This window comes from Bombus pyrosoma, linkage group LG4 (assembly GCF_014825855.1).
Source record: "Bombus pyrosoma isolate SC7728 linkage group LG4, ASM1482585v1, whole genome shotgun sequence".
In the NCBI taxonomy this organism is placed as follows: Eukaryota; Metazoa; Arthropoda; class Insecta; order Hymenoptera; family Apidae; genus Bombus; species Bombus pyrosoma.
The window spans coordinates 6752297-6764569 of NC_057773.1; the positions used below are offsets into that span (position 1 = coordinate 6752297).

At 36.1% G+C, this 12273-nt stretch overlaps 1 protein-coding gene across 41 annotated transcripts in view; it reads right to left on the reverse strand.

The window, feature by feature from the left end:
* The window catches only part of LOC122566465 (calcium/calmodulin-dependent protein kinase type II alpha chain), a 159017-nt gene that overhangs the window by 14304 nt on the left and 132440 nt on the right, over positions 1–12273 (reverse strand). For 11 of the 41 annotated variants that reach the window (XM_043723721.1, XM_043723724.1, XM_043723717.1 and 8 more), the window contains 3 exons: positions 6798–6956; positions 4817–4912; positions 799–861 (listed from right to left, as the gene is read on the reverse strand). The exons of 12 other annotated variants lie outside the window; for them this stretch is intronic. In XM_043723721.1, coding sequence (XP_043579656.1) covers positions 799–861; positions 4817–4912; positions 6798–6956 — 318 coding nt within the window. Of the gene's footprint in view, positions 1–798; positions 862–4816; positions 4913–6797; positions 6957–10787; positions 10941–12273 lie in introns of all 41 variants that reach the window. 18 more of the 41 variants (XM_043723744.1, XM_043723746.1, XM_043723745.1 and 15 more) reach the window with 6 other exon arrangements.

Sequence of the window (12273 nt, forward strand, 5' to 3'; positions counted from 1 at the left end):
CGAAAATTCGTCACACAGGCGACGAGAAAGAAAAAAATATCGATTGTTCGACGAGCTCGTCGAGGAAAAAAATGATACTGCCGTTGTTCTCTCGTTGTTCATAACCGCTAGAAGCTTCTTGGTTCCTTGAAGAGTAACTCCTCGATAACTGTTCCTTTTTTTCTTTTCATCATCCACAATCAATCGTTCGAATATAATTATCACGTGGTAATAATCTTCGTTTCCCTTTCACCCACGATATGGAAGATTTAAATGATCGAATGGAGAGCGCGAAGAATTTCCGCGCGAGTTTCAAACTTTATGAAAAAGATATATTCAACTTGAATTCCTAGTGGCGTTGCAAAAAATTCATAAATAAAAGCATCAATATGGTTAGTTGTACAATTCATTGATCATGATGTCTTTGATCATCCTTCTAATTCGTAATTTCGTATAATACGATGAAAAAAAGCAAAAGAATTTTATTTAGCCCGGCGACCACCACCGTGAGCGTAACCACAGTGCCGTAACTACTCTACTGCGCATCAGAGCAAGCGAGACAACAGATATGTATAATACACGTTACGAAAATTTCGTGAAGTATGAAAAAAGAAAAAAAAAGTATAGTACTCAATGGCGTTCCGGAAAGGAAAGCGTTTCTCTCCTCTCGTATAGACGATATCGTTGATCTGTTCGATGATGGAGAGAATGAAATAGAGATATAGATAATAGATATAATCGATATATGTAGAATATAGATATAGAAAGAGAGAGAGAGAGAGATTTGAGAGATGTGAGTGAGATAGGTTCTTCCGTTACCTGAACACTGGGAGTTCGTCGAGAGCTGGCTGCAGGTCTTGATAGGACACACGATTCTTATTTCTACAAGCAATATATATATAATATATACATACACATATTTATATATAGATAGCCTTCTTTTTTCTTAAACTTGTGTGCTTTTCTTATTTGCTTTCTTTTTTTCTTTACTTTTAACAATTATACGGCCGTTTATCGCAGCAAAATTCTTCCTGCGTGTTTCAAGCGTGATTTCGCGGAAGATTAAGGTCCGCGGGGCGATTACTTCCGGTTTTGTCGATCATGTTATCCGTTTAGGGTATCTCTCGTTCTTTTTTCTCAGTATTTTGTCTTTTTCTTTTTTCAGAAAAAGAATAATTGCAAAGAATTGTTGATTCGAACACTACTGATATTTTTCCTGCTTTTGTTTCTTACTTTTTTATGATTTCGTATTTTTTAAATGATTTCCCTTTTAAGAATGATGTTGAGAGAAAATGAAAAACGTCGCGGAGCTTAATCCCCGCGCAAGAGGATTAACCGTCTCCTCAGGTCCCATCTCGTCCTTGAAAGCATTTGCTCTTCTTGCTGCAACTTCTTCCCTCTTGTCATTCATTGCAACGTGCCTTTGAGATTCTTCGTTCTCGCTGGTATTTCGAGATTATCGTTTTCGCGACAGATTTTCAGTTTTGCTTTTGGTAAGCTTCTTTTCCTGACGCTGTGTTACGTTAAGACGACGTGACGCAACGCGTTGATTTTGAAGGAATTCTCGAACGTGTTTGAGACGCGCGATCAGCTTGGCTGAGGAATCGGTGCGCCCGATTCTAGTGATCGAAACGATGATATCGCAAACGGTTGTTCTAAGCCATTGTTAGTATCTCACGATGCACCGTAGGTGATTCATCGATTTAATTATTAATCGATATTATTTAAATGATTAACTTTGAAAGAAAATTTTACGGAATGTTGCAGAATATTTAATATAAGAATTTTTTTCTATAATTTTCTACAATATCATTATAGAAAGTGACGTATTGCACTATTAGAGTAGTAATACAATAGTATTATAAAATGCAATATTATTTCATAATATTATTAGAGGATATTATGAAATAAAATTTCCGTAGAACAAGAGTATTAAGTTTTTCCATTGAAATAAAAATTTTAGCAAATATTCATGCACTTTGTGAAAAAGTTACTTCATAATAATTAACGCGTATTAAACGTAGAACACATAATAAGGAACTAAAATTCGATTGACAAAATATAACAAAAGAAAGTAAGAAATCGATGTGGAAGTAGTATTAGATCGTCAATGATCAGATATATGTTTCACACGACTCGTCCCTCTTTAAAATTCCAATTATTGTCGATGAATCACCTTATACGCGTGCACGTAATGCAGATATATACGCAAGATATAATATACCAGGTTTCTTTCACCTTCGGAGCGTAAAAAGAAAGAAAAATAAAAAAAAAATCGATACAAAAACAACGACACAATGGAAACGAAGATAGATACGCAGAACGAGATACGTAGCTTTTACAGCATCGCCGATACGACGATAAAAGCATATTGTCTCCATATGCATACTATATGTATGTTACGAGAAGCGTCCAATAAAAAGGTAGAAGCTTCGGACCATTTATAACTTGCACCTCCTACGCACGACATTTGTTTTTTATTTGTATCTTTTCAACAAAAAAGGAAAGTAATTTGTTAGGCGAGAGACTGCTGCCCATTAAAAAAAAAACCATTCTTCTACCAGCAGACTAGCTTAAAGTAATGTAATTACCTACGAAGCCTGTCCGATAATTCGTTTCGTTTCTCATACAACACAACGTATCGGGTTTCACAAGTTTATTGGTACGTTCACAGTTTGCGCCTACACATGGATTACACGTGGATTTATAGCGTGGGCGACAGCCTAATTAATGTTTCTACGCGGGTAAAATATCATTTCTATGTCGATCTTTTGGTATATTCCATGATTTATTGCTTAATCCTTAATAATACTTTCTTCTTGTCAATAACATTTGATCGATGACAACCCTTTAATACATTCGAATTTGATGAAGAAAATTTTCTGCATTAATCGAAATTATGATATTTAAATTAGTAGAATTAAATTTACTGTGAAGGGTACAAGGTGCTTCATTTACGAAGTAATTATTTCTTAAATGAATTTTTACTTATCTTTCAGTGGACTTGGATTTGACGAAGGATGTTTTCTAAATCGATCGATGATAATTACACTTAATATCAAAGTTTATAAAACTCTTCATTATTGGCGAAAGTATCTTGCAGGTAAATTGAGCATGGAAAAGAAATGAAATTATTTCCTCGCGTGTTTAATATCATTTAGTTGTCAAAATTAAAAATCTACAAATCTCTAACGTGTCTACAATTTGTCTACAAGTAGGATACAGCATATAATTACTGTGAACAATTCAAAGAATTATTTAAATAAATAATGTTTTACCTTCTTTTAAATCATCTAATATCTATTTAACCTTCAGCATGAATTTTAGTACTAACAAAATATATTCGTAAAGCGTTTTAACATTTCTTTTATGGAGAAATGATATTTTACGAGCGCCTGTTTGCACATTAAATTCTACCACGATATATAATACAGGGCGAGTAATGAGGGACGCACAAAGACAATTTTGATTCGCCAGAATTCTGTTCGGTTCGCATGCTCCATCTCGTACGATGACGATTGTCAGAGCGTGTGTTTGTTCGATGTAAGAAAAGGGAGGAGGAAATATCTTAGAATATGGGGATTATTCATTTTTTACGAAGATTCTAATAGTACGAAGGTCAAACGCTGCGAGACGTCCCTCCACGACGTTGCGTGCCTGTCGATGTGCTCCATGTCCGATCAAAATCGATACTTACTACTTGCGGGATGCCGTCCAAAATAAAACTGTGACTACTCGCGATAGAAACCCCGTGACACGATGAAAATTGAAATTTTTATTTCAATTCGCATAAATGAACTTTAGAATTATTGATAATTGTATTATTATTGATGTTAATAATTAATATTATTAATAATTTGTCAATCATTGACAACAGTTTAAGGATTATTACGTATAATTCTATTAAAGATTCATGGAGGAAATCAAGGATAATTTTATCGTGTCACGGATCAATTCAACGAGGTCTACTGAGAAAAAAAATTATGGCATCCATAAACTGGGAATATCCAAAAAAGAAACGATTTTGAAAAAGCAAAACAAGAGACATGCGGAGAGCCTGTTCGCGACACTGTACGATTCTCAGAAACTTTTACAAAATTTATCTTTCGTTAACAATTTTCAATAGTCGCATTCAACAATTTTTTCTCTAAGTCAGTGTATATATTCAAATTGAAAAAATCATCTTCGATTCTTCTTTAACTATTTCACATTCGATGTTGAGTATACACAATGTTGCATACTTAATACTTTAATATGTTATTAATTAATTGAACGATAAATATACTTGTCTCTCGTAAAACTAGTCTTTGATTTTACTGTGTTATGTCTTCTTTACAAGACAGTCTGCAAAAATGTGTTTCTATTTGTTATAATTAAATTGTTGTAAATTATGTATTTGCTTCATTCCAAAGCGAAAACGCACAGAACACATACGCTAGGCAAAAATACGTAAAATATTGAAAACGTAGTATTCGTTACGACATTATGAAGATTCGATTTCTTTATTATGTACAAAGACATAAATTTGCATAAAGATTCGTCTTCTCACAATGAATGGAAATACACAAATTTTTCCTACCGACTACACGAATATTCGAGCTTGAACGGATCTTAACTACTTTTGAAAAGGTAGAAGAATCTCGAAGAAGCGAAAGAAAAAAAAATTGGACAAAGTGAAAGAATCGAAGAAAAATCTTCTCGATGGTGATAAAAGTTTTATCAGTTGATCGTGCAGCGTCGCGAGACTCGAAAAAACTTCACGACAACAAGCAACACCGTCTAAGCTTCGAGCAGGCTTCCTCGTCCATCTTATTTTTCGACTTCTCAGCGACCTTACCGGCGTTGGTGTTCTTCTTACCATCTTCTGGGTCGCACCACTCGGCTTGACCGAGTGGCATGTATCCAGAACCGCCCACCCGTCGAATCTCCAGTTCTGATGTGTTTTGGTTCCATTGTTTGTTTTTTTTTTTTGTTTTTTATGGTTTCATCCAGATTCGTTTTGGAGTCACATGCATTTGGAATTCAAGGCGGCATGCCAGCGATGCGAGCAACCGGAACATGCAGAGAAACACACACATGGGGAGAAGACGGGTCAACGAACACCGTTTCTTGTAAAAATAAAAAGGGCGAAAAAAGGCTAAAAGGCCGTTTTCCCCTCTGGCCAAAGCGGTATATGGCTCGGGTTGGTTGGCTGAGTGTGTCGTATGGAGCTAAGCCGAAGAGATGAAAGATTAATGCATCGTTTTTAGCAAAATCGTAGAGTCGGAGCAATTTAGGGAATTAATTTGTAACTTGACAATATCGAAGATCTTTTTGGCGCAAAGATGTGCAGTATCTATCTACGTTATGACTTTAGAAACAGAATCTGAAATAATTTGAATCATCTTTAGGTAAGTTTGAGCTACTTAAACGTGAATTGAAGTTATTCCAGACAATTTTGAGTTGTGTCACTTGCAGCTACCAAGAGTTTGAATTACTTTTAATTGAACTTCTTTGAGATAATCTGACTTTCAGTTACTTCTGATCGATTCTTCATCTAATAGATTCAGTCTGAGTCTATGCAACTTTAGTTTATTTTTAATCAATTTCAGATCGTATTACTTCGGGCTTTACGAGCTTGAATTTCTTCTAACCAATTTTGAGTCACTTTAAAACCAGTTTTACCAACATCAAGATAATTTCGGACCGATCTCGAGTTTAGACATTTTGGATGCGACTTGAAGGAACTGTGACGCGAGTTTTAATTACTTTGAATATTCGAGACTATACTGATTCTATTGGAAGCCAATTGTAAAACACGTTGTCGTCGAATTTCAATTAACATCGACGTCGATTATTCGAAGAATTATCGAGACATCGAGTTTGGAGAATGTTGTGAGAACGTTGTGAGATACGTTTTTAGCGTGCCATTTGCCAATGTAACGTGAAAGTGTCTTCCATTTGCGAAATGGCAGCCTGATTTACAGGCTTCGCCGCGATAAATGCACTTTTGGCTATTACGGGAATCAATCAAGCCGCACAATGCGGCAGCAAGCGCGTTTCCGTACAATGAAATGCATTATCGGCGACTGTTTCATTCAACGTGACACATTCTCTGCAATTCCATGGAACTCGATCGCGGAGAACTCAAAACATCCAATTTTCATTCGAAATACTGGAAATTCATTAGCCCCACGAAAGAAATTACCGAATTGTCACTTACAGTCCCGTTTCTCGCCTAATTTCTAACGAAATTAGATCGACCTTATTTAGCTAAATATTTGATTAACGATGCATTAAATAGAAATGTTCGCCACTAATCAAAAAGATCCAAAAGTTCATAAAACTGGCGAGCGTAGAAAATAAAGAAGATGAATAGAAAAAAGTCTAGAAGGAAGATACATAACAAATCAGTGCTGTATTGTAAAGTGGAGAATTTCTAAATGACGTTATTGTATTCAAAATATTGGCAAACTCGAGCGACGAGTTAACTCGTCTTTTCCAGTTAACGGATACAAATACGTTTCTCGAAGGTAGAAAGAATAAGAGAAATAAGACTTTCTCATCCGAATAAGAAAATTTAAGAAAGAAGAAGAACAGAAAATCAAAAATTTTTGGCTGAGACTTTTATACATAAATTTAAAAAGAAGAAAATTAAAAAGAAGATTCTTCTCGCGATAAGTCACATGAAAAATTTCATCTACGAATAGCACTGATTTATAATAAATAAATTGCGATAGTGGAATGAAAGAGTGAAAGCAGCATTGGTGTAAAGGGGAGAAAAATTGAAGGTAACCAGAGAAGACAGCCACAGTTAGAGGTGTGAAATGTGTACAGACCGTTGTTCGATGAGTCGTAGCGTCGCGACGATACCATGGGCGTCGCCACGTGGTTGTTGCCAATGTAGACGGCCGCTGGCGAGGATGGTGAAGCGCCAGTCTGGCTGTTCTGGCTGTTGCTGCTGCTACCACTGCTGCTAGCACTTCCTGCGCTGCCAGCTAGTCATGCAACCAACCAACCAAAAGACGAGCTACTGTCAGCCTCCGAACAGCTTCCTCTCGGTCGCTTCTGGTCGCTTTTTTTCGTATCGTTATGATTCGATCGTTGCACTCTCGTATGTATTCAAATCCAAACAACTTTATCCAAATTAAATTCAAATTAAGACAATCGTTTTAAGGGCAATTTTTAAGAATGAGGATAACAAAATGCTACGTTCCAATGGTTTTATTTAACCGTTATAGCAGTATGTATCGAGGTTGATAATAGCGATAGATTTTAGGATAATGGATTTGATTGGAACGAATCAGTAATAGAAGATTCATAATAGAATTCGATTGGATTTGCTTTAGAGTTGGGCAGCTTTATTATTAGAGGTAATTATTCTTCGTGGGATACATCGAGGTTTCATTTGCAGAAATAGTAACGAATTAATGGATTAGATACGTAGATATTCGCGAACGTGGAAAAAAGTCGAATATAATTGTCATCGACGATATTAAGGAAATTAGGGTTTGCAGGAAAATGGTAATGTACCATTGGGATAGGTTCATCGGTATACGCAAACGTAGAAAAGTGTCGAATATAATTATCATGGAAGATTTAAGTCTTTTCTAATGTATTACAATGAATAGGTAAATAAATATATAAATATATGAACGAATTCTAAATATCTAAATAGTTTGGGAAGGTAAATATAAATTCGAGATGGTAAATGTGAGGATAAAATTCAGGAGAAGCTTCGAACAGATATTTCTATTTAAATCAACGTTTCCAAATTAAACTTCTACGAGAGTGCAACGAGCTGTCGTTGAGAGAATACCAAAAAAGAGGAGAACGAGAGAGAAAGAAAAAAGAAACGGGTGGAGAAAAGAGATAAAAGAGAATAGGGGAGATCACAAGAATGAAAGAAAATTCGTAATCGGAAGCGAAATTGGCAAAATGCAGGCGTTTACGAGGTGGCTCGCGTGAACGAGCTTCGCATAGATCGAACAAACGAGTACAAAGTGTCAGACACTCTGCGATCGTTTCGATCGTTTCATCTAGATCCGACAGTACTAGGTGAAGTCTCGACGAGATTCCAATGAAAAAGGCGATGCTAGATGATCAAGCGAATTTTTCGTTGGACCTCGTTGAGCAATGATTTGATCCATTTCGATAGAAAAGGGAAGATTCGTGTGTATGTGTGCGTAATATCGAGAATCGAGAATTGGTGCTGTGTAACGTTCGTATCTATGGTGAAAAATGGCGGACGAAAATGTTAAGACGGCAAAAAGTGGCGGGGGGAGCGCAAGCATCAAAAATGGTTTGTGAACAAATCTAAGGCACGCGAAGCGTGAGTATATTCGATAATTCGATTTCGACCAAGTACATGGTCAAAAGAGATAAAAAATTGTAGGGGAGAAAAGAAAAGTCCAAGTCATGCTTCGACTCTAAGAGGGACTCACCGATTTCTGCCTAGCGAGTCGGTCTTCTGTCTTGTTTCTGCTTTGGTAAATTGTCTTTTGTCGTTTGAACGATACAAGAGCTTAATTTCTCAGTATAGTGGTTTAATGCTTGAGGGGCCATTTAGATTTGAGAATTGTAAAAATTGATATTGTCGTTATTTTTGGTTATTTTCGTCGTTACTTAAAGGAGGATAATTAGAGAGAAGTTAGTTCTTACCAGATATCAGAGATCAATATAAAAAGAAAAAATGAGGAAAGCTTAACATTGGAACTACTGATCTGTAATATATTGTATTAAATATACTATCCACAGATGATTGTGTTTAAGATAATTTAACGAAAATAAATAAATAAATTTTCAATAAAAGTTATTTTGATATAACTCATGTTTTTAGCAATTATAAGAATAAAAAATTTTTTGTAGTTCTAATGTTAAACAAATAATCTTACGAATCCTCCAAAACGACCGCGTTTACTTTGAAATTATTAATAAAACCTTTATTTAGAATAGTTTCATTCGAAGTTCCAAAATTTGGTCCTTTAAGCATTATGAAAAAACCACTACTAACAAAATTACCTTGAATCAAGGTATTGAAATATTTTCGCAAAACTTTGCTCCTCTATGCATTGCTAAAAACATCGAGGAGCTTTCGATTCAGGCAGAAACGGTTCGACCGCGACAGAAAATCTTACCGATTCGTCGGGTAGGGCTCGTTGGCTGAATTTCAGTATCCTTGCCTCGTATCCTACGCCACGAAGGCGCATTTCCGATAATAGCCGCAAAGGGAGTCTGCAATTTCGCAGGTCTCTGCTGGGACCGATCGTAAAGAAACTTTTATGCACCGATAAAAAAGAAGCAAAAACGATGCTTCGTAATATCGCGACGAGGGTTCGATTATTCTCGTCCCGTTCACATTTCTTCTGTACGTCATTTCGAATGCATAATACATAAAAAGTAGAAAGAAGAAAAGAAAAAGGGGGAGCACAAACGTTTTCTATTATTTTTCTACGATTCTTTCTTCGTTTCGTCGCACTTCGTTCAGCATTTATTTACTTCACTTTCTATGTGCCTATATAGTTTCTTGTCTTCCATCTTCTTACTTTTTCTTCGTATAACTCTGACATTTTTAATCGAGATTAGGTTCCTTCGTTCATTCGAACATTGTCGTGATTTTCTTTTTGAAACGAGTTTCAATTGGACAGGACAGGCTTCGTAGAAATTCATTCCTGATTTACGGATCCTCTGTTTCCTTTCTTCGAGGATCGAAAGAGTATAGCGTTTGAACAGCAAGTATCCTTTAATATTTACTAATATTTTATACAGCGAGTAAATTCAATTTTCTTAAAAATAGAATTTTAAAGTTTGGAAATGTAAAGTTTGCGAGTATCAAAATACGTGGACCTTCCGATCTATAAGTAAATTATAGATGAATAATTCTTTATCCTCGTTTTTATTCTTCGAACGATGAAATTTAAAGCAATCGACACTGGCGTAGGCGGAAGTGACAAAAACTTTTCTCCACCGAGAGCCGAAAGAACGGTAGAAACGCAAGGGATGATGTCCGCGACCTTTTGTTCCGGAAACGCCATAAAAGACAAGAGTAATTACCTTTATCACTATGGCGCACGTAAAATGTTAAGGAGGACGCGGATATTACAAACTGCGGGGACATTAACCTTCTACTCTTCTCTAGCCAAGATTTTACGACTTTACTGCTTCTTACAGTTTATAGCTTTGACGATTGTAACTGAAATTTGTAAAATTTCGTTTCTTAATAATAGAAATCCAATTTCGCGAGTGACAAATGTATCTGAACTTTCTAAATTTCAGCAGACTAATCACAATTGATATTTTATATAATTGATAAAAAAAATATACATATTTTTTTACATCTATCGTATTATACGATCGTATATCTCAGTTTATTTGGAATTTACGATGTTTTACAATTAACAATTAATAAGAAATAAATCGTTGAAAGTAACTGCGTTATTTACAATTCTATCGAACCCCGATAGACTCCCGCGTCTCAAGCTCGGTTCAAATAAAAGTTGAAATGGTAATAATTGAATGATCAAATAAAAAAATCCTCTTCGTAGAGGAAAATTAATAAGGTAAGAAAACAGTATTTCTTTTCGTGAAGAAACTCAAGACTAACATCAATGTAAATATCTTCAATATAAAGTCAGAAACAAATATGAAGTCGAAATATATAACGTAATATTAAAAAAAAAATATAAAGTCGAAATATATAACGCAATAAAAAAAAAAAAAATAAAACGTCAGCCCCTTCGGTAATATAAAAAAATATAAAAGTTTGAAAGTCGTCTGGAAATCGATTCTACCGTACTTCCCTCTCGGTTCGCTCTCACCACCCGATTTACCTTGTGCTCCCTGTAGGAGTACCGCGGCTAATCCAAGGGGGTTTCCCTGAACCTGGTTCTGGGCTTGCTTGTTCGTCTGGCTCGCTGCCATTACCCTGGAGAACGCGGACACGGCAGCGGGACTGTTCGGAGGTGTGCCCTGGGAGGCGGGGCCTTTGTCGAAGAGTTCGAATCGTTTCGATTAAAAATACTTCGAATAATTTTATAAAGGGCCAATCAACACCAGGATCATGTGGCCAAACTCAACACGAGACTCCACAGAAACAGCGTCAACGGGGACATTTAGCTAGACCGAGTCGCAATTAGGTCTATCGAGATTAGGTCGGACGAAACCAGTTAGAAGACGATGGATTAGAACCATTTTAAATTAGTCTTATTCGGGGCACGTGACTTTTTTGGAATTATTCAGAGGTTTTAAAAATAGAAGCGAAGAACGCGCTGATGATTAACACTTTTGCTGCCAAACTCATTCTCTCTCTTCGGGAAGTTCGTTGCTTTATTAGAATTTTTATTGCACCTAACGTGTTATCAAATTTCCATAGCTCAGAGAGTAACAGCGCGAAATATTTTCTTTTTAGGTGTGAAAATACGACAGCAATGAATATGCGACAGCGAGACAGCATCAGCGAAAATGTTAAATAGGAGGATTAGTGTTAAAGAAGATCGGCGCCAGGAGTTACGTACTGGATTTTGTTATTCGTTAAGCTTCCTTACGGCTTTTGGAAGGTAGTTAATACGTTTCGTGAGACAATCTTGTTAAAAAATGGCGATGACATCAAAATCACTCAACGAAGGATCAGCTAGATAGAGTCACCAGTCAGTCTGTTAAGTGTTAGTCACTCTTGTGTTAGAAGACGATGAACGACGATGTCCAAAAAGTAATATTGAAGAAGATTATATGAGATTGCGAACACGAATCAAACGAAGAACACTTCAGATGATGATTAGAATCACAAACACTTTCGTTAATAGAAGAGGTGGCCAACAATGAGAATTCCAAGACAACTGCGTTAAGTCAGTCTTTTTCTAGTGAACATCATATCATATATAGCCTTCTATATATATGTATATTATATACATCACTAGCGAAGATCTATCAGTGTACCTTCAAATTCTTTTTAAATTAACAATACTAAAATACACTTCAATAATCATAAATCAACCACGATATTCCTATTCACAATCTTCATCGAGTGTCGCGAGAACTGACTCAACGCGTTTCTTCTTAATTCCACAAACCTATCAAAAAAGGAACCAAAAATATCTTCCAATAAATTTTTATCTTTCAATTACAGCCAAAAGAAAATGATAGGAGAAAAAAAATTGAGAGAAATACGTTTGGGCGATGTGAATTCCGTGGCCTTTCGTTTCAGCCTCATCTGCAGTGCGTTCGAGAAGCGTGACACGCGCGCGTTCAAGCGAGTTAACAAACGAATTCCAACCGGAAAACTGTGGCCACCGGCGTGGTAGCAGCAGCGACCTTTGG